Genomic DNA, 27,375 nt, shown 5'->3' with positions numbered 1-27,375 from the left:
TTTTTTTTTAGAATAAGGTATTCATTTTTGTTAGGAGATCAATACAAGTACAATTTTGTAAATTCCTCTTAGGAGAATATGGAGAAAGAAATAATGCATGTACATTCACACCCACATTTAGGAATATAGTTGTCTCTTGGTATCTGCAGGAAGGATTAGTTCTAGGACCCCCAAAGATACCAAAGTTCATGGACGCTCAAGTCCCTTATATAAAATGTTGTAGTATTTACATATAACCTACACACATCCTCCCTTATACTTTAAATCATGTCTAGATGCCTTATAATACCTAATATAATGTAAATGCTATATAAATAATGGTTATACCATATTGCTTTTTTGTGGTTTTTTTTCAATTCTTTTTTAATATTTTTGATATTTGGATGCATAGCCCATGGATATGGAGGGCCCAACTGTGTGTTTTCCCTTATTTTTAATTTGTCATTGAAACATAACTTACTGTGTTGCTTCTGAGACCAAATATTCATGTAGGCTATTAAACAAATGTATAAAACCATAATAAATTACTTAGACTACAATGAGCAAAACACATTTATGGGTTTGGTCAGCAGATGCTGCTCTGATTTGCCATTAAAATCTTAAAAATTCTTAAAAAGCTCTCTTGAATTTGACCTCTACTACCTTCCAAGGACCTTGGAAAGACTTAAGTATGTGTTAGAACTCTCCTGAAGGCTTGGTCTTCCTTTAGTGACATTAACACTCAGGTTTGTTATTCCAGTGGGCAGCCCCAGTTCATGCAAACTGACCTGTTGTGTCTGGTGTCCTTAGACTTTGATATGCAGGCCAAAGTCCAAGGGATATGCAAACATAACACACACCTGTACTTCCATAAAAACCAGCAGAATTGTAGATCAGCTCATTTTACTGAAATTTTAAACCCTGTAAAAAAAAATACTATGTTTGAAGAAAGAAATCCTGGTGCATATAAAAACTACAATGAGTAACAGTAATACAGATAAGAATCAAGCAGGACTTGAGCAAAACAGTCCATTATTACTGCGTAAACTATGTTGCTATGATACTTATTTTGAGCCTTTATGCACCAGCACATACATAGTAAGAGACACAAGATAGTTCAACAAAATCTAAGTAATATACAAACACTGTAAGAGCTTTTCCAACCAAAGAAACTTTAATGTAGATCTGAAATGAGCCATCATGATACAGAAAAAGATGATTATCATTTCGTGTCCTTTCCAAGTAGAACTATCTGATAACCTTTTCTGTTTGTATCAGAAGAGATTTCAACTCAACATGAAAATTCTACTACTTGGAATTATTTGAAAAATCAAGTATTTGAAGGAAAAAATTATTTTTCATCTAAAGATGCATTACATTTCCTTTTGCTAGAAAAGATTGACAATGATGTAATTTTTCCTGACATATAATTAATTATGGTACTCTTCAGGTGGATGGCAGCTGTATACCTACACTCATTCCAAGTCATGTTGAAGTGAGTCCAGCATTTCCCTTTCTCCAGCATCCAGCTATATCTAAGGAGATTTTTTTTTCCCCACAAATGACAGTGGCTGAAATTTCATATGTATTGTTCTCTTCTCACCCAAGGCAACTCTTAAGAAAGAACAGTATGTGGAATGTTGCATGTAAAAGATTTTTGCATACTCAAAAAATTGCTCTGACATAACAGGGGCATGCATTTAGGGGATATATGGATAAACTAGGGAGGAAACTGACAGTTATTGATGGACTCACATATCCCATAGTGAAGTAGGCATTACATATATTATTTCAGAATACCTGGTATGTTTTTGCCTACAAATCTTTATTTGATTTTGAAGAAAGCTACTGTATAATGTTTGAAGACCAGTCCCTGTAAGTAGGACTAATGTGTGGTGGTAGCCCATAGTCTTCTGGATATTGGTTTGTTTTTGTCATAGATTTCATTAATAAATTTATTTCTGCCCTCAACTATATATACAACTGAGTAAGCCATTTAAGAATTCTGACTCCTTGGCTGGGCATGGTGGCTCATGCCTGTAATCCCAGTACTTTGGGAGGCCAAGGCAGCCAGATCACTTGAGGTCAGGAGTTTGAGACCAACCTGGCCAACATGGTGAAACTCTGTCTCTACCAAAAAAAAAAAAAGAAAAAGAAAACCAAACAAAAATTAGCCAGGCATGGTGGCAGGCACCTGTAATCCCAGCTACTGGGAGACTGAGGCAGGAGAAGTGCTTGAACCAGGGAGGCGGAAGTGCAGTGAGCCAAGACCCCACCACTGCACTCCAGCTTGGATGACAGAGCAAGACCCTGTTTCAAAAAAATCAGTAGGGCCAGGTGTGGTGGCTCACGCCTGTAATCCCCGCACTTTGGGAGGCCAAGGCGGGCGGATCACGAGGTCAGGAGATCGAAACCATCCTGGCTAACACGGTGAAACCCCGTCTCTACTAAAAATACAAAAAATTAGCCAGGCATGGTGGCGGGCGCCTGGAGTCCCAGCTACTAGGGAGGCTGAGGCAACAGAATGGTGTGAACCCAAGAGGCGGAGCTTGCAGTGAGCCAAGATCGCACCACTGGACTCCAGCCTGGGCGACAGTGTGAGACTCTGTCTCAAAAAATATATATTAAAAAAAAAAAAAAAAAGAATTCTGACTCCTTTGAGATGGAAGGGACTTTAGATTTTATTCTAATATAAAATTTTATATGTAAACACATTTGGGAATACATACATCAAACATCATATTAGTAATGTAGTTTACTTGTTTTTACTTGATTTTAAACCCTGACAGATTTTAGGTTCTAGAAAGTTCTGCCATCTTAATATAGTCACATCAAAAAGCAGATTTAACTGTCAGAGAAAACACATACTTGAAAAACTTCCAAATTTTTTTTTATCTGTAGTATTATCTATTTTTTTAAAAGCATAAGAAAAGTACAGGCTGGATGAGGTGGCTCACACCTGTAATACAACCTGGACAACAGACAGAGCAAGACTCTGTCTCAAAATAAAGTCTAGAATCAAGTCCTAAAATGGAACATTTGAACCATTGCTGGAAAACAGTACTAGGTTTACAGTTTGAAAAACTCTTACTAAGGGAAAGATAGGTGGTAGATAGTATATTGTGAAGAGGTTTCCATAATTTCAGCATGTATATGAAGAATTAGATGGATATGAAGTTAATCTGCCCATAGAATGCCATCCCGTTGAACATTGGAACTGATTCAGCTGAAGCACAGGACATGGAACATTTGTTTGCTCACACTGAGCAGTACTCATTAAAGGCCTACAAATGCTGGGTAGCATGCTAAACTTGCTAAACATGCTAAACTTTGGACTCGGGGAGTTATGGTCAAGTTGGAGACTGACAGGCAAATAAAATCAATATGCAGAAGAAGATAACCCACGGCCACAAATCCTGTCTCCTGGGATCAGTGTTCAAACATTACACAATGGTCTTATAAAAAATAGTTAAATGTTTGTAGCATGGTGCAAGAAATAATGTTTGTAATGCCTACCCCACATAATAAATGACATAGTAAGTATAACCTGATAAATGTTAACTCGAAGTGTGGTTAGTGATGTCAAGAATTGTGAATGGAAATGAACATTTCTGGCTGAGGAATTAGGGAAGAGTTCATAGCAGAGGGAATATTTGAAATATGTTTTAAAGAATACTTCAGATTTTAAGGTGGATAAGAAAAGGAATTATAGGCAGAAGCATCAAAGCACTGAAGACATAAAAGGGCATGGTGTTTTAGAAAATAATTTAAAGTGGAAGTGGCTAGTGAGGAGGCTGAAAAAAATGTGTGTGTATTGTTGGGAGTTAGAATTTTTTTAGCCATTAGACAAAGACCACTGACTTATCTTTAAAAGAGATGTGACATGATTGGTTAACAGAAAGATAATTCTGTCAGCAGTGTACAAGATGAACTAGACAAGAAAGAGACAGACTTGATAACAGAAAGACCAATTAGAATGGTTTTTCATGAATCCAGGAAAGAAAGAATAAAGATTGAGTTAAGACAAAGCTGTTGGGCATGGAGGAGTGGATCTAGGGTACAGTTGTCTAAGGTTCAATTGAGAAAATTAAATGATCTCTTGTGCTGACTTCAGAGAGGATGCTTTCACTGGCCTGGTTAGGGTGGAAGCTGGATTTACATATGTTGAAAAGTAAGTAGAGACCATTTTAGGAGTAAATGAGATAGTATGAGTGTGAGATGTTTAGGCAAAGTTTTATTTTTACTATGGATGAGGTGAATAAACTTAGAGGAACTTAACGAGTTCCATTTTAAACGTGGAATTCGAATTGCTTGTGGGACATTCACATGGATTTGTCCAGTAGGCAGTTGAAATCGGTCTGGTGATCAGTAAGAGAACATAGTACATACAGATTTGAGAGTCATCAGTGGATAGATATAACTGAAGCCATAGAAACAGTTAATATTGCCCAGGGAGAATGGACAAAGGCCTACAAGAGATTCCAGAAGCATACTAACATGTAAGGGATTCATTTACTCATGAATTCAACCAGTGTGTATTGAGCACCTGCCATGGACCAGGTACACGACTTGGCACTGAGTATATAACATGAAAGTGATAGCCAGGGTTTCTGCCCTCAATGAGCTAACATCAGAATGGTAGTGTGGAAGAGGGGAGGGTTTGGTGTAGGTGCAAGGGCAGATAAACACATCTGAACACATACAATAAATTCAAATGATGTTAAGCTCCTAATGTAACAGTTGCTTGGAAATTAGTTAATTGTGAGGTTACTTATGATTATGCAAAATATAAACCATGACTTAGTGTCTTCAGTTGTGTCAGAGATAACTACACTTAAGTGTTTTAATCAACCTTATTGATGTATAATTTACATGTGATAAAACACACCCATATTGTACAGTTTGATGAGTTTTGAAAAATGTATATAGTCACCAAAATGTATACTACCACCATAATCAAGATGGGACTCTTTATTGCAAAAGATTTGCCTCCGCCCTTGCTGCCGATTTTCCTCACCTCCAGACAACCACAAAATCCTTTCTGGCACTAAAAATTAGTTTTGTCTTTTCACTGATTTCATATAGGTGGAATTACACAGTATTCACAGTTTTGTATCTGGCATCTTTCACTCAGTATATTTTGAAATTCACGCATGTTCCATGTATCAGTAGTTTTTATTGCTAAGAATTAGTTTATTTTATGTATATATACCACAGATTGTTTCAGTTTGCCTGTTGATGGACATTTGGGTTGTTTTCACTTTGGGGCCATTATAAATAAAGCTGTTTATGAACATTGATTTACAATATTTTGTGCAGACATATGTTTCCAATTCTCTTGGGAAAATACCTTAGAGTGAATTGCTGGATCACATGGTAAGTGTACATACAATGTTATAAGAAACTTTCAGATTCTATTTTAATGTATTACATACATTACATTCCTACCAGCAATGTGTGAGGGTTGTACACGTTAATATGGTCAGTCTTATTTTATTGAGAGTATAGTGGTGTCTCATTGATATCTTAGTTTGTATTTCACTGAGGACAAATGATATGAGCTTCATTTCATGTGCTTATTGGTCATTTGTGTATCTTTGCGAAGTGTCCACATCTTTTACTCAGTTTCTAATTGGGATTTTCCCCCATAATTATTGATTTACACAAGTTCTTTGTATCCTGCCCATAAGTCATTTGCCTTACAAATATTATCTCCCTCCCTATGACTTGTCTTTTTGTTATCTTAATGTGATCCTTTGAAAAACAGAGGTTTTTCCATTTCAATGAAGTAAAATTTTCAGTTTTCCCCCTTAAGGTTTATGCCTTCTTAGTCTAATCTAAGGAATCTTTGACTACCCCTAAGATCACAAAGACTTTTTATCTTAAGTTTTCTTATGGACATTTAATGCTTTTAGCTTTTATATTTAATGCTAAGACCCACTTAAAGTTAATTTTTAATGTATGGTGTGGGGTAAGAGTTGAAATTTATTTTTTTTCTCATAGGATAGCCAGTTGTTACAGGACCATGTATGTCATGTTGTGTTTTGTCTAGGCTTAAGCAAGGAATCTCTCCTCTTAATACTTAAAGCATTAAGATACTTTGTATATCTTTGTTTTTCACCGATTTGATTATGGTACATGTAGGAGTGTTTTTAATCTAGTTTGGGATACATTTAGCTTCTTAGAACTGTAAAATAATAGTTAAAAAATGGTGTTTTTTATTAACCATTTTTGGAATGTTTTGGACCACACTATTTTTTCCAAAAAAGTTTTCTACCTTTTTCTCCTTTCCTTTTAGAGCTCCAGTTGCACATGTGTTAAATCTCCTGTTATTCTCCCACAGGCTTCAGAGGCTCTATTTATTTTTCTTTAGTATTTTGGATTATGTAATTTCTATTGATCTACCTTCAAGTTTTGGATTCTTACAGACTCTTCCCTCCATCCTCTCCAGTTTGCTCTTGAGCCCCTATAATAAATTTTTCATTTTGTTGTATTTTTCACATCTGACATTTCCATTTGGTTGTTTTTTGTAGTTCCTTTTCTCTGTTGAGATTCCATATCTGTATAGTTACTGAGATTGTATTTTCATTTAATTCTTTGAACATCTATATCATACCTGCTTTGAAGTTTTTTGTCAACTAAATCCAACAGCTGGGCCCATTAGGAGTCAATTTCTGTTGACTGCCTTATTCATGAGTGTGATTTACCTTTTTCCTGATTTTTGCATGTCTTTAGTTTCTGTTTGAAAAATGGACATTGTGGATAACATGTTGCAACTGTGGATCATCATTTCTTCCCCAGATTAATATTTTTATTTTGGTTTTGGTTTTTGATTAAGTTGCTTAAGCTAAAACTGCAAGCTTTATCTTCTTCATGGTGGTATCCCTCAGCTGATACACTCTACTCAGTATTTCTACCTTATAACTGCAGCATTTTCTCTTATGGTCTCCTCTGTGCCTGCATCATATAGTGAAAGCCAATTATTTGGGCTGAGTTTATGCTTATATTTTGGGGCCCACTTTCTTTGCCTTTTCTTCTTTCTAGCATTTCCTCCTCTAAATTTCTAGCTGATCTGCCAGCCACACACCCACTGATACTACAGGCCTATAAAGCTTTAGCGTTCAATCATTTGAGCTGCATTCAGATTAGGGACTGCACTCTATTCAAAAAGTAGCAGACTTTCAAATCTCAACCAGTTCTCACTGGTTTCTGCCTACTTTTCCATTGGGCCTTCCAAGATCTCCCTTGTGCATGTGAAGTTTAGCCGTCAGCTGGAATTTGGGTAAAAGATTCAGATTTAGAGTTGTGCCACTTCTGCAGCTTTCTCCTGGGATTTCTTCCCAAAATGTCTAGCTCATTTGCCAACCCTAAACTCTTTCCTCTGCGTCCTCCAGTGGGTAAGACTGCAGTTTTCCACCAGTAGAACTATAAGAAGCACAGATGAAAAAAAAAAAAGTCAAAACTCATAATTCTTACTGCATACATTTTGATCTTTCCAGGGAAATCTCTGCCCTGGTATCTGCTTGATTTTGGTAACATTCTAGTGTCTTCAAATATTTTTTATTTTGTCTATATTTTACTTTGATATCTGCAAAAGACTTTGTCCAGTGAATTCATTCTCCTGTTGTCAGAAGCTGGAACTCTACCAATTCTTTTAAAATATTCATTGAATTGACTAATTAATTACTAACTGGTAAACTTGACATCTGTTCAAATAAAATAATTCAAAATATGGGAAAATCTCTAAATGTAAGATATTCATTACATAATTGATTACATAAAAACACGATGGATTGAACAAAAGAAATTTATTCTCTCACAGTTGTGGAGGCCAGAAGTCTGAAATCAAAGTGTCAGCAGGGTTGGTTCCTTCTAGAGGCTCTGAAGAAGAATCTGTTCTGTGCCTCTTTTCTAGCTTTTTGTGGCTGCCGGTAATTCTTGGTTTTCCTTGGCTTGTAGATTCATCATTCCAGTTTCTGCCTCCATCTTCACATGGCCTTCTCCTTTGTGTATGTGTATTCTTCTTTGCTGTCTCTTATAAGGGGACTTGTTATTAGATTTGGAGTCTACCCAAAATTCAGAATGATCTTATTCCCAGGTCTTTAATTACATCTGCAAAGACTTTATTTTCAAATAAGGTTACATTCAAAGGTACTAGGGCTACACACTTGGATATATCTTTTAGGGTACACTGTTCATCTCACTATATATCTCTTTTTTCCTTTAATCTGTATATTTATTATTTTAATCAAATTTGGGAAATTTTCGGCCATTTTTTTCCCTAAATAATTTCTGTCTCCTTTTTTCTCTCTTTTTCCTTCTGGGACTTCATTTACATGCATTTTAGATATTGTCCCACAGATTCCTTGAGGCGTTATTCATTTTTTTCCTCTTAGTTTCAGATTGTACAATTTTTTTTTTGGATGGGGATGGAATTTCACTCTGTCGCCCAGGGCTGGAGTGCAGTGGTGCAATTTCAGCCCACTGCAGCCTCCGCCTCCCAGGTTCAAGCGATTATCTTGCCTCAGCCTCCTGAATAGCTGGGACTACAGGCACCCGCCATAACACCTGGCTAATTTTTGTATTGTTAATAGAGATGGGGTTTCACCATATTGGTCAGGCTGGTCTCGAACTCCTCAGCTCAAGAGATCCACCAGCCTTGGCCTCCCAAAGTGCTGGGATTACAGGCATGAGCCACCACACCTGGCCCAGATTGTACAATTTCTATTGACCTATAAGTTCAGTGACTCCTGTCTCCTTAATCCAGTAAATTTTTTTTTAATTTTGCGTAATTATATTTTTCATTTCTAGAATTTCTATATGGTCCTTTTCATTAGTTTCTGATTCTCTGCAGAGATTTTCTATCCATTCATTAATTGCAGATGTATTTTCCTTTACATGCTCAAATATAGTTAGCATAGGTGCATTAAACACCGTTTTTATCCCCATAATTTCAACATCAGAGATGTATTGAGTTTGGTGTCTATTGATTGCCTTTTCTTTTGAGTATAAATCACCTTTTTCTGTTTATTCTGTGGCAAGTAATGTTGGATTGCATCTTAACATTTGTGAATAATACATTATAGAGACTTTGGATTCTGTTTACAGTCCTCTGAATAGTTTTGCGTTTTATTTTCTGAGGCACTTAATCTGGCTGGACTCAAATCCAAACTTCTTTCTTCTTGGACTTTCTTTTCTCTTAGTTTCTGGGGCAGTAGCCTCTCCTGACTCTCCATCAAATTCTGTGTCAAATGCTGCACGGAAAAACCTAATAGAGTTGGTATTTATGTGGTTACTGTTCCCTGTTAGGGTGGCTTTAGTGCAAACTTTTTTCAGTGAAGTGAATGATAGGGGAGAAAGTTGAGGTAGTGGTAGAAATGCTTTCTTAGAGTAAAAATAGGACTATCTAAAAAAGAATCTGTCATAAGTAGTGGTATTTGCTACCAATTTGGATTTGTAGTTTAAGCACCAACTTATTTCTTCTTATCTTTTGCAAATCAAGTAGCAAGTATTGATGTTTCTTGGTTTAAGTTTCTTGGTCCCCATTACTATGATTCTCATGCATAGGCCTATGTTACTATTTTTTTTTTCTCTAAAACTCTGACTTAAGGAGAAAGCTTTTACTCTTCTTTTTCATGAAGCTTTCAATATTACAAGTCTCCAGGCCTTTATACTAGAAATTTTTTCTGTACCCTTTTTCCTTTCCATATCAGAGATAGACAGTACCACATTGCCCCACTGACTTTGTTTTTCTAATTAAGAGAAAATTTAGTCCCCACAGATTCCCTTCTTTCATTGATTGAAGACTCTTTACATATAAAATTCTGGCATGCAAAGAAACACTTAAGTTTATTATCTATTCTTAATAGGCTCTTGGCTACTTTCAATTCTCCTTAATTCATAGCACTAATGATTTTATTTCGTATTGTAAATGGCCCTTAAAAAGGGATTTTAAACTTTCAGAAAAGTAAAAAAAATAGTACTGACTTTATTGTTACTGGTTATATTACCATAGTATAATTATCACTACCAGGAAATTTAAAATGATATAAAACTCTTAACTAATGTACAGATTTTATTCAAATTTTGCCAGTTTTCCTACTAATGTCCTTTTTCTGGTCCAGAATCCAGTCTAGGATCCACATTGCATTTAGTTGTCAAGTCTCTCAAGTCTCTTCCAATCAAGTATCGGTTCTTTGGTCTTTCACAATCTTAACCCTTTTGAAGAAAATCAATTACTTATTTTGTAAAATGTTCTTGAATTTGAGTTTTCCTGATGTTTTCAAATGATTAGATTGAGGTTGTGCATTTTTGGTAAGACTATCACAGAAGTGATACTGTGCCCATCTCAGTGCTCTTTATGTGACTCTTTATAACATGTTTCCTCTACATGCTTTTAGAACCACATTAGACAGTGCTATAGTGTTTACTTCAAATGTCAAATATAATTTAGAAACTTCAAAAAGAGAAAGGAAACCTGTTGTATTTACCAATATTCATACTCTTTTTCATGTTTGTTCTTCCTGCTTTTATCATTTCCTTTCTGTTTCAATAACTTAATTTAGCCATTGTTTCAGGGTAGGTATGCTGGTGACAGACTGTTTCCTTGTATTTGAGAATGTTTTGGGTTTTCCTTTCTTCCTCAGGGATATTTTTTCTAGATATAAAAGTCTGGGCTGACAGTTCTTTCAGCACTTGGAAAACGTTATGCCTGTTCCTTCTGGCATCCGTGGTTTCTGTTGAGAAACTGCTCTCTTTCTTTTACTTCTGTAGGTCATGAGTTGTTTCTCTCTCACTTCTTTCAAGATTTTTCTTAGGCTTTAATTTTTAGAGGCTTGATTGTCTGTTGATTTGTTTGTTTTTATCCTGTTGGGGCTTACCCAGCTTCTTAAAGGTATAGGTTTATCTTTTACCAAAATTGGGTAAATTTTAAGCTGTTACTTTTTTGAATTTTTTTCAGTCCCACTCATCTCTTTTCCTTCTGGGACTCTGATGACACAAGTCATCAGATTAGATGTTATGATCTCACAGACCCTTGAAGCACTATTTGTTTTTTTCTCAGTCTTTTTTTCTCTGTTTTTCAGATTGGGGAGCTTATATTTTTCTATCTTCAAGTTCAGTGATACTTTCTTCTGTTCTTTCCATTTTGCTATGAAGCCCATCTACTGAGTTACCTTGTATTTCTTTCGTGAGACTATTTTTTAAAATCTGTTTCAAGAGTGTGTATGTAATTGCTTATTGAAACATTTTTATGATGGCTACTTTAAAATATTTGTCAGATAAGTCTATCATCTGTGACATCTTGTTGGCATCTGATGATTGCCTTTTCTCATTCAAGTTGAGATTATTCTGGTTCTTGGTATAAGGGTGATTTTCTACTGAATTTTGGACATTTTGAGTACTATGTTCCTAAAATTTCTGTTTCAGTAAGGCTCCTCTGACATTGTACCAGTTAGGGAATAGGGGTGCTGCCTTGTTATTGGAAGTTCACATTTTCCACCTAGCCTCTGTTGACATCTTCTTGGGAGGAGGGATATTGTTACAGCTGGGTGGTGGTGAAAGTCCTGACCTTCCACCATGCCTCTACTGACACTACCCTGGCAAGGAGGAGTACGACGCCCCATCATCACTAGGTACAGGTGACTGTCCAGGGATCCAACAGGGATGAAAATCCTAACTCCCCATTTGGCCTTCTCTGTCACAACTTTAGCAAGGAAATTGGGTCACCTCATTACAGTCTGGTAAGGTGAAAGTGTAGGCTTCCAAATTGACTTTTGCTGTTGGGGATGGAGGTGGATCTGCCATTTTTTCCATGGTGTTTCCCTGGAGTAGGGCAGTTATTGCCTAAAAGATTTATATGTTGTTATATTATTATTTTTTTGGTCCTTTGGTTAGAAAGAGCAGACTTTCTTAGGGCTTTTTTTTCCCACCTATACCCATTGGCATTCTCAAGTTGCTGGCTTTTCTGGTACCCAGCCAAGGATATGTAAAGCAAAAAGAAAACTTAGGAATTCACTACTGTATTATTCCTTGGGTCCCAAAGACCCTAGTCAGTCTTCCTCCTTCTCTCCACATTTTGGAATTATGCTTATTTTATATATAGCGTCCAGAGCTTTTTGTAGTTAAGCAGGAAAAATAAGAAAAAGTTAATCTATCTCATCTTGTCTGGATGTGGAAATCATAAATGGTCTGTCATCATAAATGTAACTATTTTAAATTCAAGTATATATTATACCTTTTGAAAATCTGTAATTCCTGAGTAGAAAGCACCATGTTAAAATATTTTTTTAAAAAAAATTAAATGCCATTATGAATTAAGTCAGTATATAATAAGATTTGTAAGGTCCTGTGTTTGATACCTATTTTTTGAAGTGATATTCAATACAATAGAATTGTAATACATTAGAAATAGTAGAGTTTGCCCCATAGAGAGAAGAGTTTGTGTTAGTTTGATGGTATACTGACTGCCTGTGTAACCACAATTTTCCTTTAATGTTGAAAATAATTTTTCTTATTAAAAGGTTAATTCTTTACAAAGTCCTCTGCCGTTTAATGTGGCTTCTTTTACATATGTAAATGATGTATATAGGTATGTCAAAACATGGGTGCACACTGCAAAATAGGGAAGTGCCTTTTCTGGTAGACATGAAACTGTTAAAGAATCACTTAGTGTTTTCTTTTGATGGAAATGTAAAACTAAAATAATTGTTTGTGTGTGTGTAAGTGTAATTTATGTCCTAACTAGCTGTCTCCCTAGACCTTCACTGGCATAGTTAATGGAAACTAAAAAGCAAAGAACGGCCAGGGGCGGTGGCTCACGCCTGTAATCCCAGCACTTTGGGAGGCCGAGGTGGGCGGATCACGAGGTCAGGAGATCGAGACCATCCTGGCTATCACGGTGAAACCCCATCTCTACTAAAAATACAAAAAATTAGCCAGGCGTGGTGGTGGGCGCCTGTAGTCCCAGTTACTTGGGAGGCTGAGGCAGGAGAATGGCGTGAACCCGGGAGGTGGAGCTTGCAGTGAGCCAAGATCACGCCACTGCACTTCAGCCTGGGCGACAGAGTGAGACTCCGTCTCAAAAAAAAAAGCAAAAATCAAATGTTTAGGATTTTTGTCATGTACATGCTTGTCACTTACAGTAAGAATGTTATTATCCCCCTAAACAATGCTGACAACACATCTGTTTCATTTGTTAGACAATTTTTATCCGTGGCTTGTACAAAAAAATCTTTATACATTACTGCCAGATTTTGATTATCAAATATAAGCATGTAATTTTCAAAGCTTATCTAAAACATAGGATTTTTAAAAGAGAGAAAAGATAATTCCAAGTTGTGTCTCAGTCTGTGTAATGTAATTTCATTCATTTATTTATCCATGTCCCTTTAGAGGCATTAATGTGACAAGCATATTGCATTTAGAGTGAAACATTATGCATCAACTAAAACACTGGTACATGACCAAGCATGTTAAATGTATGTTCATATTTTTGTTACAAAGGAGTGGATATGATGTTTGTTAGTTATGGAAAGGACTGGGAAAAAACTGAAGAGACAGTAACAGATATTATTCTCATTAATATTACTGTCAATAATTATATATCTTGTCATTTATTTTATTACATTATGAGTGGATGTGTTATAAGACTATCTGATATTTATTATTAATGCTAATCATGAGCTAGCTACAGTTCTGTATACTTTTCATGCATAAATTAATTTTGTTTACTTATACATTAATTCATTAGTTATAAATAGAACTAACATGTAGATTTGTACTGTTGACTGTAGTTAAATAAATACAATAATTTACATGTCATCAAGTGATCAAAAAAAGTAGTAAAGTTTTGAAACCAACTTAATCTACTTATTTAGGTCAATATTTATGAAAGAAAGCTGCTTTGTGCCTTGCCAAGAACGTGCTATTTTGTCTTAATAAAGATTTGGGTCTTTATTTGTACAAGTTTGTACAACTGAGGTGCAGATGTTGCGAGAATCAAGCATGTTTTGAATCTCCTAAGGTTTAGTGTTCAACTGTCACTCTTCAGCTCCTTGCTGCCTGTACTCTTCTGTGCAAGGCTTCGGTGCAGTAGCTACAGTGGAATTGCTACCTACTGCTGTGAAGTCAACTCCACAGTTAATGAATCTGAGGTGTACTAATCAATACATGTTTTCTTAACACAGTGATTGTGCTATGTATCACATACCTTAATGATCTAACAAGCAACTTTCTTTAAACATAGGTCTTTTTTATACCCTCCTCATTTTTGTTCCATAGGGGATGGCCATTAAAAACATCCGACAGACAAGCAGTTAACCCAGTTCCCTGCTGAGATTAGTAAAATTAGTAGTCATGCAACATCAAGGACTTTTAGCTCTGCAGGAAGTAGTTTGACTCAACTTCTTTTCGGAGCTGGGGGTAGGAAATTTAAATTTTTATTTGGATGGCCCCTCATATTTTCAAAACAGCATGAAAAAAATTCACACACCTAGCATTTTATGTAATTTAAGACATTCATTCATTCATTCAGACAGAAACAGGGTCTCATCTCTCTCTGTTGCTCATGCTGGTCTCAAACTCCTGGCCTCAAGCAGTTTTCGCACCTTGGCCTTGTAAAGTGCTGGGATTACAGGTGTGAACCACAGTGCCTTGTCTATTTCTTAAATTCTATGAATATTTGAAGTGATTCTATGAATACTTCCTGATTTTCCCTTCAGAAAAAAGGAAGTCTTTAGACTGGCAAAGTCAATATCAGAATGCAAAAGTATAGTATCTCATCTGGGTTTAGAAGAGTACATATCAAACTAGGAAACTTAGTATACCATCTCAAGTATAGTATCTCATCTGGGTTTATGAGATTACAAATCAAACTAGGAAACTTATCTTAAAAGTTATAGATTTGCAAATTTCAAAGAAAGCCATCTTATTTAATTGATATATTGAAATTTATAACTCACCTTTCAGTGGAATAGTTTTTGTAAATTCATGAGAAAGAAACAAAATATCAATTTATAGTAGTTGATGGTGTTATAAATCCAGAAGAAGCTCTATAACATTATAAAAATCAAGATTGGTTGCTCACATTTTAGAGTACCAAAGGCAGCAAAATGATGTAATTTATAAATAATAAATCTTAAACTGTTGATAAACCAAACTCTGAAGTATTTTTAAAGAGGTTTATTCTAAGCCAATGAGTGACCATAGCCCAAGGAGCAGTCTCAAGAGGTCCTGAGAAAGTGTGCACTGGGTGTTGGAGTTACATTTTAGGGAGACAGGAATTGTAGGTAAAATCAAATCAATACATGGAAGGTGCATATTGGTTCAACCTAAGGAGGCAGAATATCTTGAAGCTGTGGAAGGGGCTGGGTGGGGAGTGGAGGAGGTGCGTGGCTTACAGGTCATAGGTGGATTCAAAGATTTTCTGATTGGCAATTGGTTGAAAGTGTTAAGCTTTGTCTAAAGACTTGAAGTCAGTTTAGAAATAAATGCTTAAGATAAAGGGAGTGGTTGTGGAGGCCAAGGTTCTTGTTATGTAGATGAAGCCTCATAGGTGACAGCCTTTAGAGAGAATAGATGGTAAATGTCTCTTTTCAGAGCTTAAAGTTGCCAGACTCTCATTTTTAAAATTTTTTATATTTTTGAGACAGGGTCTCGCTCTGTCACTGAGGCTGGAGTACAGTGGCGCAGTTATGGCTCACTGCAACCTCAAACTCCTGGGCACACCACACCTGTCTAATTTTTTTTGTAGAGATGGGGTCTCCTGTGTTGCCCAGGTTGGTCTCAAACTCCTAGGCTCAAGGGATCCTCCCCTGTTGGCCTCCGAAAGCACTGGGATTACAGGTGTGAGCCACCATGCTCAGCCCAGACTCTCATTTAATCTCTTAGACCCAGGAAAGGCCTAAAAAGGGGAGGCTTAATGGAGTTTCTGTACAGGTGCATGTTCCCCGCACAAGGTACTGCTTTGCAGGGCCATTTCAAGGCATGTCATTTAAATATATATTGGGGTAAAATATTTTAATTTCCTTCAGGGACTGCTATCTGTCATGTGATGCTATGGTTGAAACTTAGAGTCAGGTTGGAACTTAGAATCTTATTGCCACAAATAACATGTTTCATCAGTCTTATGACCTCTATTTCAATGTTAATGTTGGTTAGTTATGCCTAAAATGACTGCGCATATCCAACCTCCCTTTCTGTCATGGCTGGGAATTCAGTTTTTCAGGTTTCTCTGAGGTCCCCTTGACTCAGAGGGGGTCTATTAAGTTGGCTGCAGGGGCCTTAGGATTTTATTGTTGGTTTACAAAACATAGGGTGATGACTCTTTTGTAATTTTCTATAATTATCTTTATTCATTTTTCTTTCATCAAAATCAAGGTCCTATGACATTGTGTATTGGAATTTTTCAGGCCACGTTTGTAGAAACGCACTGCTTTGTTCTAGCAGAAAGAGTTTACCCAGTCAGTTCTGAAGATTTGTGTGTTACAGACACAGTGAATGGAATTTTGTTGCCCTAATTATTTTAATATAGTGTTCTAAGATTCCTGGTTCCTGCAAATGCTTTGAATCATAAGAAGCATTTTTAGACTTAGAAGAGTGAATTTCAAAATGTCATTTACATATTTTTTTTAATTCACAGTTTCATGAACACTGATATTTTTATTTCCAGGAAGAAAATATATACCTGAAGAAAGCCATATTTAACTTGTCTTTATGAGTCATTGGTTGAGTATGTAAAATGTGACTTTTTCTTAAGGCCTTTTATCAGCATATTATTACGTTTAATTTGAAATTGGGTCCTCAAGCAAGAGTTTCATGTTTTTCCCTACATATTTTTATCTGGTTTACTGAGCAGTCTCAATGCAGTGGGGATATAACACAGAATGATTTTATATTTCTCCAGTCACCCCCTTCCTCCGTGCCTTGCCACATCTCCCGTTCATGTTCCTTTGTGATATCTTTGGCAAATTCCATAGTTTTCTGGCTAGCTTTTAGTTTTTAAAAATCTAATGCATCAGTGTAGAACTCCAAGTTCATATCCTTCCATTGCAAGCCATTCATTTTGGCTCCAGAGACTTAGAGGAGGGACAGTGTACACTGATCTCTTTCACTCCTCATCTCACTCAAGCATATGTATTTGTGATTGGTGGGGTCAGAGCTTAACCTTGCTCTGAGACACCTTCCTGCACACTTTACGTCTATTTCATGGCCTTACTGCTCTGGAGGGTTAGAGGGTGACTAGGGTAGAGGAAGCTGCTACTCATCCTGGTTTCATCCACTCCTGGTGGCCTCCATTGTGCTTTTCCATGTACACCATGTCCATGTGTCTTGAGTCAGTGGCCCCCTCTGGCCCTGAGGGACAGCCACGTTTTCTTTTGGCTTTACCAGTGGTTTGTGCTCTGACCTCCTCTGTTGGTGAGTGTTACTTTGGCTGGCCTGAGTAGCCCCTTGGCTTCTGCTGGGATTCTCTCATGCTGTTCAAAGGCCATGGAGGTAGGCAGTGATCATATCTTCCTTTATCTTTTTGTTTTTTTCAGGTACACTACCTACCTAGGACTCCTTCAATAAGCTCTCAGATACCTCCAAGCCCAATTTCTGTATTTTCATGTGCTTCTAAGCTGCCAGGGACATACAGCAAACTCGGTCAAAATTTCTATTCAAAAAGGGCCTACAGTTTCAGTTCTCAGCAAGCCTCCCACCAGGGAGTGAAATGTCAGCCTCCCCTTCATGCAGGTATTCCCACTCTGTATCAGCTATTCTCTTAGAGCTACCCACTAGCTGGAAATACTGTATTTCTCATCAGGCTGACAATCCAGATGATTCCCTCCTGTTGTACTCCCCCATCCTTTGTTCCTTTGTGTGTTCTTTGTGATTGGACCAGTTGTACTGACTTTTACAAGGGGGTTCAGGGGAAAGCCTAGCCCTAAATGTTGGCAGCTCTCTAGAGCTTCTTTTGGTTTGGCCATGAGTCTTGGTGTCAGTTATGGGCCAATAGGAGAAAATCTCACTGAGATTAGGTTCTTTTGTGAGTGATAAAAAGCCCAGTGGCTTAAACAATATAGAGATTTTTTTTTGTCACTTAAAGGTCCATAAGCTTGCAGGCTACAGCTGGCATGATGGTTCTGTTCCATGAAGTCCTCATGGACCCAGTTCCCTTCCAACTCACTACTCTCATCTAGGTTTTGGCCTTTGTCCTCGCAGTCAAGATGATAATATCTATACTCCAAACAGCAGGTTGGCAAAATGGGTAAAAAAGAGCAAAAGGCACGCACTTGAAATCTCTTTTAAAAGTTTTCAGGAAGCTGCCACATAATTCTTTCTTTTACAGTCTACTTAGTTATATGGCCAGTTGCAAGGGAGCCTGGAAAATATGGTTTTTTATTTTGAGCTTCCAAGTGCCTGGCTAAGAATTACGGTGGAAGAATCTTGGAGGACAACTAGCAGTCTCTGTCACATCATTGCGTGCTGTGACATCTTTGGAGCTGTGTGCTAACTTGCACCTTTACATTTATCTTTCATATATGAGTTATATATGTAAACACACTAATATTGAATGTCTGTAAGGCACAATGTTTTATTAGTACTTGCAGGCTTCACAGTGAATTGTATACAGTTGGGAGAAAAGTTATATGTCTCATTAATTGTATCTGAGTCACTGATGGAAACGAAGTTTAAAGTTTATTTTTTTGACTGCAATTGTCCTATTTTTGTCCTTTCTAATTTTCATTTCTCTAGGAGAAAGAATAGAGCTACATTAAGTCAGCTGACATAGAAGTGTGTTTACTGTCACTGTATATTTAGGAGATTGTCATGTCTTTCATACAGACTTTCAGTTGGTGTCGAAAGGGTAATTATATTTTATTAAATTTTAAAAGAGCATGTTTTATAATAGCACTATATCAGACATAATAGTTTAACCATGCCATAAATGGTTGTGAACTGTTGCTATTATTTTAGTGCCAGCATTTATTGGCTTTTACATAAACCTGTTATGTGATAAGTTTCATTTTTCCCCTTATACCTAGTTGCTGTGTAGTAAACAACACTTCCACATTCTTGAACTCGTATACATTGACTGAGCTTTTAATTTGCTCAGAAAGTGTAGGATGGTGAATTAGAACTGTTGTCAAACCTTTTTCCCCAAGGTTAACTTGGTAAAAATATTTTTTATAACAAAATCTTTATAGTACTTTGGGAATAAGGCTTTTATGTTGACTTGATTTGAGCTCTAAACTACTTTTATAGATTCCCAGGAAGAAGTTTCCCTACCTCCAGGGAAAATGATGGCCATTCTTAACAACCCTACTGGTTTAAAAAACTTGAATTATTAAGCCATTAGACTAGGGCTCATATTGTAATTTTCAGTCAGATCCATATTATACATGATTAAATAAACGTAGGCCATATTCTGCAATAAAAATATATGGACATTATGCAGCAATTAGAATAAAACCCAAGACAAGGGAATAACTCAGGTATTCAATAAAAACCAAGACAAGGAACTAACTCAGGTATGTGTTTTAATTTTCTTCCTCACAAATTCAAAATTTTCACTTAAGCCTTTATCCTAAATCTATACACATTTAACAAATTGAGCAAGTTATAGCTAATAAAACCAATTTTCTCTCTAATATAATAAATAGGAACCCTAATTTATTCTATAAGCATATTTTCATTAATTTTATTATGAAAGTGATGCTCTTTTTACTTTATTAGCTTACAATTTTAAAAACCTGGAAGTTTTTGACAGTAGATAAATGGAAGGATGGAAATTTTCTTAATGGGAAGATGGACTCAAACTCTTCCCCCTTCCCCATGTACCTTACCTTTGATGTGGAGTGTCTTACATGTGGCTTTAATAATGGTTAGTTGTATTTAACTAAATGAAAGATAATATTGTGACCACTTTATTTTGGTCTGTACATTACAAATCATTTCAATTTAATTCAATTTGATTGTAATGTCACAATTTCAAACAGAACATGATATAGTGATATATATTCAACAGTGGTTTTGTAGGGACTATACTGTAGAAATAGAAGAGTGTCAGTACCAATTATGTGGCAGTCACATACACATGGAGTCAAAGAAGAGAGAAAATTCAGGTTGACAAAGTTACATTAGAATCAGATGAACTTTGACTTACGCATATGCTTGAGCCCTTTATGGATCATGTATTATAAAAAGCTAGACTTGAAAGATAGGTATAGCATTTAGTTGTGAATTTTTCTACTAGCTATAATGTAAAAGCACTTTGCATAGCATTTCCTAAACTCCCTTAAATCCTCAAAAAGACTTAAGATGGAATTAATAGATTCAATTCAAGTCCCAGATATTGGAGGGGTTCAATAAGGTTTTAAATATTTAAAGTGTGTTCTGTGTAAATTATTTGAATTTTCCTGAAATCTAGACCCTTTGCAAAAGGACCTATTTGCATCTTGTCCCCTCTGAAAATGGTGTTCAGTGGATTGCGTGTGTTCTGTTATAGGTTCACTACTGTGATAGACAAAGTGGCAAAGAGTGTGTGACCTGTCTGACATTAGCCCCTGTGCAGATGACTTTCCATGCTATTGGAAGCTCCATTGAAGCCAGCCATGATCAGGTATAATATGCCACTGCCATTTTGCTGTGTTATGGCCCAGCTCGGAAATGGAAGGCCATCAAAATGGAAGCTATGTGCGCACATGCAGCTTTGCTTTCCTTAATACATTATCTGCTAGCACCATCTGCTAGACTTGAAAAATCAAAATTGTTTGCGTTGGGAAATTGATATCATAGTAGATTTAAATTATTTTAGACTTCTTGTTTGCAGTTCATTATTATTTTAAATATGGAATTATTTTATATGAAAAATAGTTGTCCCACAGGTTATTTTTATCTTTAATAGTTATATATGAGAGGAAGGGTCAACAAAACAATATAGATAACACTGGAGTCTCACTGTAGTATACTCATTTGGTTCTGTTAAAAAGAGTTTTGTATTATAGAATGTACAGTGATGCGTCACTTAATGACAAGGATATGTTGTGAGAAATGCATCATCAGGTGATTTTGTTGCTGTGCAAGCATCACAGAATGTACTTACACAAACCTAAATACTAGAGCCTACCACACACCTAGGCTATGTGGTAGAGCCTCCTGCTCCCACTACAAACGTGTACAGCATGTTACTTTGCTGAATACCATAGGCAATTGTAATGCAGTGGTATCTGTATATTTAAACATAGAAAATGTACAGTAAAAATATGGTATTGTAACCTTCTGGGAGCACCATTATATTTGTGGTCTGTTATTGACCAAAACGTCATCATGCAGCATGTGACTGTATGTAGAACAACTGTGTAAACTTTCAGAACCATCAACTTAGTCCCATAACTTGGGATATTATTGAAATAAAGTTCCAGTATTGTTTTTACTTTTAAAGGTTTATTTCTGAAATAAAGCTAAAAATCTGAAAAGTGTATTGTTTCTTAATAAACAAATTCCTTTTATTGTTTAGATAGCAGCTTGAGAATACATCCTGTTTACAACAGAATACATATTTTTCATTAAAATAATCCCTTTAGACTAAACTAATGTCCTAAATCACAGAATTTCTGGCTTGGAGTCAGAGTAAATAGACATACATGTTTTCTGTATGACTAACCAGTTATGCTTTCTAAATTAGCCATTCATGTACAGAACAACTATAATCCAGCTTTATATCCGTTTTTCAGTAAATTTGAGGACTTCTAATAGTCTTACCTAACTAATCTTCTTTTCTTCTATCTCACTAGTACTTCTTGCTTGGAAAGAATAAATAGTCTATCTTCTCAAACTCATGATTTATCATTGTCCAACTCAAACAAGACTTTGGAAAACATTCTTAAGGACATACCTTTCTAGTTCACAATGTCTCTGACATTGTTTGTTTCCAATCATTATTCATTCATTGGTGGGGAAGTATTGTGATATTTAGGGAAGATCATGTAATTGGTGGTCAGAAAATCTGAGTTTTAGGAATGGACCATAGTATAGGTTTGCTGCAGCTACCTGGATGGATTCTGTTACTTCCTTGCAACTCTGTTTCCTGGTTATGTTAAATGAAGGAGTTGGGTTAGATGACTTACAAGATCCATTCCAGTGCTGTTATGATTCTGTAACTGATCTTCCTGATGCAGGTTGAATGAGCCCAACCAAAAATAAACAGTTGTAGCATATTAATATGGAAAGCAGCTTAGAGACCACTCCAGTGCTTCTCAGGGTTTTACATTGACATATGCCCTAGCTGTAGAAGAGAGTGCAGTAGGAACCTGAGGGGCATGGCCTAAATTAGCTTACAGAAGAGTATTATGTTTCCTTGTATAAACTACAAATTGACTGTATGCTAGGTGCTAAGGATACATGAGGAGAATGTCAGACATGGTTCTTGCTCTCATGGAGCTTACAGTCTAGCAACTCCACCTTTTTGAATACTGGGCAAGTACAGTATAGCTAACTTTATATCTATCTATGTATCCACTCATGGTAGAGGCAAATGTCAAAAGCAGCGTGGGATACCTATCTTGGAAAGGTCTCTTCTAAGGCTGAGCAAAGAAATGAAAGAGCACATCAGTAACCCACACCTCTGAAAAGAGCAACCCACTGTTCACAGAGGTGGCATGTTGCTGTAACACTGGAGTGAGAGTGCAGACTGGGATCAAATGCAATTTTGCCTTGAACTAGCTTTGGGACCTTGTTTCTTCACCTCTTGGGGACTTGGCTTCTTCATATATAAGATAATGAGGCTAGTTTGGGCTTGTGCCAAGTTCCTATGCCAAGGTACTCAAAGTTCAGGGCTACTGTTCACCCATATGACACCTTTACAAATTAGAAAAAAAAAGTGCCTCTTCCTCAAGGCATTTTACTGCCATCTGACAGAAAATTTTTGTAATAAATCTACAATAACTGCAGTGTGAATGCACCCCATTGAGGTGTGCAGTGTACACCTGCACGACTGTACATAGTGGTCTCACTATATCTAACTGAATGTCAATTGCACTCAATGATAAATTAAGACATTTTTATATTAAAGCAAATACAACTATTTTATAGATGACAAATTTGCATGAAATTTTAAGATAGAAACTTTCAGGAAATGTGTTGATGATGGTCACATTGGTAGATGAATAAATGACTGGAATAAATGTTGGACAGGAATAATCATCCTGTACATCAAACACTATTGTAGTGGCCTAGGAGGTAGAAAGTAGGTGATGTGATCACTGCTCCTCTCTTGTTCTTGGATATTTGGGCTCCCTGGGGAAAGGAGACACAAAGTAAATCCCCACTTCACACCCTCTGGCTTTTCTACATTATGTTGCCGTTACCCTCTCCCCAACCTGAGGGTCTGTCTAAGCAAAAGGTACTCCTTCACCGTAGCAGCATCAACTTGATCTCATAAGGTGGAAAACTTGGACCACTAAATGCTTTTTCACCCATTAATTTGTAAATGCTAGTAAACAGGGAAACATTTTAAAGCAAGAAAAATTGTAATCATTTTTTTAAAGTTTCTATTCATAATCCATTTGGCCCAACGCAGTTGACCAAACAGAATTGGTATTCTGAGAAAAAAAGTGTATGTGAAATTTGGAAGTAGTCCTTCTTATGAAACACAGGTTGTTCTTACCTGTGTGGAAAACAAAGGCAAGAAATGGAAGAGCTCTCTAGACTTGAGCCTTTATAGCTTATCTTCTTATTTTTTAAAAATGTAACCCTAGGAACTTAGTGAAGTGGAAATTGAATACATTACCTGGTGCATTCATTTGCTGTATTAAAGGGTAACAGGACAGAGACTGTTAAGTGAAATTTCTCTATCAGAAGTTGATACAGATATGCAAAATGATCAGGGGAAAGATTCAATACCATCTATATGCTGATGATGCCCAAATTTATGGAACTCTTTGTTCCCTGCATCCCCCTACCATGCCTGCTCCTACCTCTTCTGTCCTTTCCTCTGTCCCGGTGAATGTTACCATCATTACCTTGTTGCTCAGACCATCCTTGGAGCTTTCCTTGAACCCCTAGTCCCCGTCACATGCTACACCTTGTCCCAGCATCTCTTCCTCTAAATTATGTCTCTGACCTGACTGCTGCTCACCACCTCCAATTTTACCATTCTAGTTTAAGTCCCTATCATTTTTAACCCAGATGACTGCAGCAGCTTCTAAATTAGCCTCATTTTTTCTACCTTTGTTCCACTGTAGTCTCTCTTTCACATATTATTTTGAGACAGAGTTTTGCTCTGTCACCCAGGCTGGAGTGCAGTGGCACAATCACAACTCATTGTAGCCTCAGCCTCCTGGGCTCAGGCAATCCTCCCACCTCAGCGTCCCAAAGTGCTGGGATTATAGGTGTGAAAAATTAATCTGATTACCTTACTCAACTACACAAAACCTTCCAGTGGCTTCCCATCACACCTCCTATAAAATGCAAAAAATTTAGCTGTGGCACACAAACTCCTATGATTTGGCCCCCTCCACTTATCCAACTTCAATTCCTACCACCTTCCAGTTCATCAATTGTGTCCGAGTCTCACTGGCCTTGTTGTCAGTTACATGATGGTTGGTGAAAGAAACCATTCGAAAGGCTACATACTATAGATTCCATTTATATGACATTCTGGAAAAATCAAAACTATAGGGATAGAAAACAGATGAGTGGTTGCAGGGGCTGGGGGTGTGGAGAGGGATTAACTACAAAGTATCATGAGGGAGTTTTGGGAGGTAATGGAAATGTGTTACATCTTAATTGTGGTGGTAGAAACATGACTGCGTTTGTCAAATTCACTGAACTACACTCTAAAAAGGGTAAATTTTACTGTATATAGATAATACTAGATTAAGCCTAATGTTAAAAAAACAGCCAGATTCATTGCTTTATCACGTACTCATATGCAGTCCTGATTCTGAGAAAATGTGGATGCCATCCTCTTACCTCTCCTGTGCTCTCTTGGTGTGTTGGCTCCACCTTGGAATGCACTAAATTTAACCCATAGCCTGGTTTAGAGCTTCTCCAAATGCCAGTGATTAGTTAAGGCCTGCTTCAGACTTTTCTTTTTTTTTTTTTTTTTTTGGAGACGAAGTCTTGCTCTGTCACCCAGGCTGGAGTGCAGTGGCGTGATTTCGGCTCACTGCAACCTCCACTTCCTGGGTTCAAGTGATTCTCCTGCCTCAGCCTCCTGAGTAGCTGGGATTACAGGTGCACACCACCACACCTGGCTAATTTTTGTATTTTTAGTAGAGACGGGGTTTCACCATGTTGGGCAGACTGGTCTCGAACTCCTGACCTCGTGATCTGCGCGCCTTGGCCTCCCAAAGTGCTAGGATTACAGGTGTGAGCCACTGCACCTGGCCCAGACTTCTTAAAGTAATTATCAGTCTACAAAAAGTGGTCTAAGCCCACTCCTGTCTGGCTTTAGCGAAGACGTCTGTAGGCCAGAGTTTCCCATCCTGAAACCCTGAATTCTCATCCAGACAGTGGGCAGTCATTCAGGCTGGGTTTGCCTGGAGGTCCTCGTGGTGTCTTGGAGAGAATGTTTTGACATTCTCATGTTTACCTTATTCATCACAACAAATATGATATTAGAAATTCACACTCAAATTAGTTCAATTGTCCAGAACAAAAACATAGCTTAAATTTTCAGATACAGATTTCTCAGCAAACATGAGCTAACTGTGAACAACTGTGTGTAGGAATACTCCTTTAGACACTAGTGCATACAAAGGTCACTGATTTACAATTGCTGAGCCAATTGTCTTATGAAATTTTGAACTTGTCAGTCATTTATTTTTTAAGATTGAGCTGGTGAGGGTTTTGCTCAATATTCTTCAGCATATCCTATTTGGAAGTTGGTTGTATTGGTTAGTGTATGTTATTAAAAGCAACATACTTAGTGATAGTTCAGGAGGGTTTTGTAATCTCCTAGCTTGATATAACTCACTAAGTATTATTCTTGACTCTGTCATGACACCCTTTCTATATGTTTCCTCATCACTTTTAGATGTTACTAAGTATCTTTTCCTGTCTCCTTTAATTACATTAGTCACCTTCTAATTACAGCCCCAAAGTCATAAACTTCCTTCCCTATCTTTGTTTCCTTTTTATTCATCTTCATTCTGATTGCATTGTCAATATCACCAAATCTCACAAAGATTGGGTAAGTAGATGTAGCTTAGTAAAAACACTATAGCTTCTAATTTCTAGTTGATAGTTTTACTGCTGCCTGCCTTATTGTGTTGAGGTTACATCTTGAGCTTACTTGCTTCGTATACATGAAAGAATGAATTAGTAAATCAACCACCTAACCAAGCATTAACTAGCCAATGAAGTTTAACATATGTATATTAGTATTTACTGTAATCTGACTTCTAGTCAACAAAAGCAAGATTACCACATAGAGTAAATGACTGCATATTTCATATATTACAAATGCTCTTCAACCCATCTAAATTGAAAATATTATAAGTAGAAAATGGATTTAATGCACCTAACCTACTGAATATCATAGTTTAGTTTAGCTTAGCCTGCCTCATTAGTTGTTTTTCCTCATGATCAAGTGGCTGACTGGAAGGTGCAGTTTGCTGCTGCCATCCAGCATCTCAAGAGAGTATGGTATGCATATTACTAGCCCAGGAAGTTCAAAATTGGAAATGCAGTTCCTTCTGAATGTGTATCACCATTTTAAAGTCAAAAAATCATAAGTTGAATCATTGTAAGTTGGGAACCATTTGTATTTTGAATTAAAATCCAATTCTACAAGAGAAAATAAGCAAGAACCAAATCTATATGTAGTATGTTTACCATATACATACATATACATATGTGCTAGGCTCTCCATACATTATTTTGCTTAGTTCTCAGAATAATGAGGTATAAACTCTAGCAGTTGTATATTTGCTGAATCACCTTTAAGGGTTTATGTCCAGATTAGTAAAATTAAGCTGAATTGTTTCCAATGTGTATGCTTTGACTAGGATTCAAGTCAGGCCTCTTAATGAAAGGACATTCATGAAGTGTAACAATTTACAAATCTAATGAGTATTCTAGTTTTGATTAAGTTCTGCTTGTAGGTTATTCTCTGATTAATTAAAATTCTCCTCGCCTGAGTCATTAGGCTGTAATGTCTTACAACTAATGATATTTTAGAACTAAGAAAGGGAAAGCCTTCCCACATATTACCCCAATATACATTATCACAACAATAATATATTGATTGTAGACTATGTACAGACCTTTTGCAGTACGAGATGGTCTTAAGTGATAGTATCTGTATTCCCTTGCCCTTGAGGTAATTGTGGTCTAATGGAGTGTATCAGCCAGGATGCTTTTGGCTACAAGTAACAGAAAACCTGACTCATATTGGCTTAAATAATAACG

At 36.8% G+C, this 27,375-nt stretch overlaps 1 protein-coding gene across 18 annotated transcripts in view; it reads left to right on the top strand.

Moving 5' to 3' along the window:
* The window catches only part of STAU2 (staufen double-stranded RNA binding protein 2), a 324,824-nt gene that overhangs the window by 196,943 nt on the left and 100,506 nt on the right, over nucleotides 1-27,375 (top strand). For 8 of the 18 annotated variants that reach the window (XM_024929783.4, XM_063606822.1, XM_063606823.1 and 5 more), the window contains one exon: nucleotides 20,468-20,581. The exons of 4 other annotated variants lie outside the window; for them this stretch is intronic. In XM_024929783.4, the coding sequence (XP_024785551.1) occupies nucleotides 20,468-20,581 (114 nt within the window). Of the gene's footprint in view, nucleotides 1-569; nucleotides 12,520-17,516; nucleotides 17,713-20,467; nucleotides 20,582-27,375 lie in introns of those variants that run through there. 6 more of the 18 variants (XR_010112957.1, XR_010112959.1, XR_008626428.2 and 3 more) reach the window with 2 other exon arrangements.

The sequence above is a fragment of the Pan paniscus genome, chromosome 7 (assembly GCF_029289425.2).
Source record: "Pan paniscus chromosome 7, NHGRI_mPanPan1-v2.0_pri, whole genome shotgun sequence".
Taxonomy (NCBI): Eukaryota; Metazoa; Chordata; class Mammalia; order Primates; family Hominidae; genus Pan; species Pan paniscus.
The sequence above is the reverse complement of the archived record's forward strand: the minus strand, read 5'-3'. Positions and strand labels throughout refer to the sequence as shown.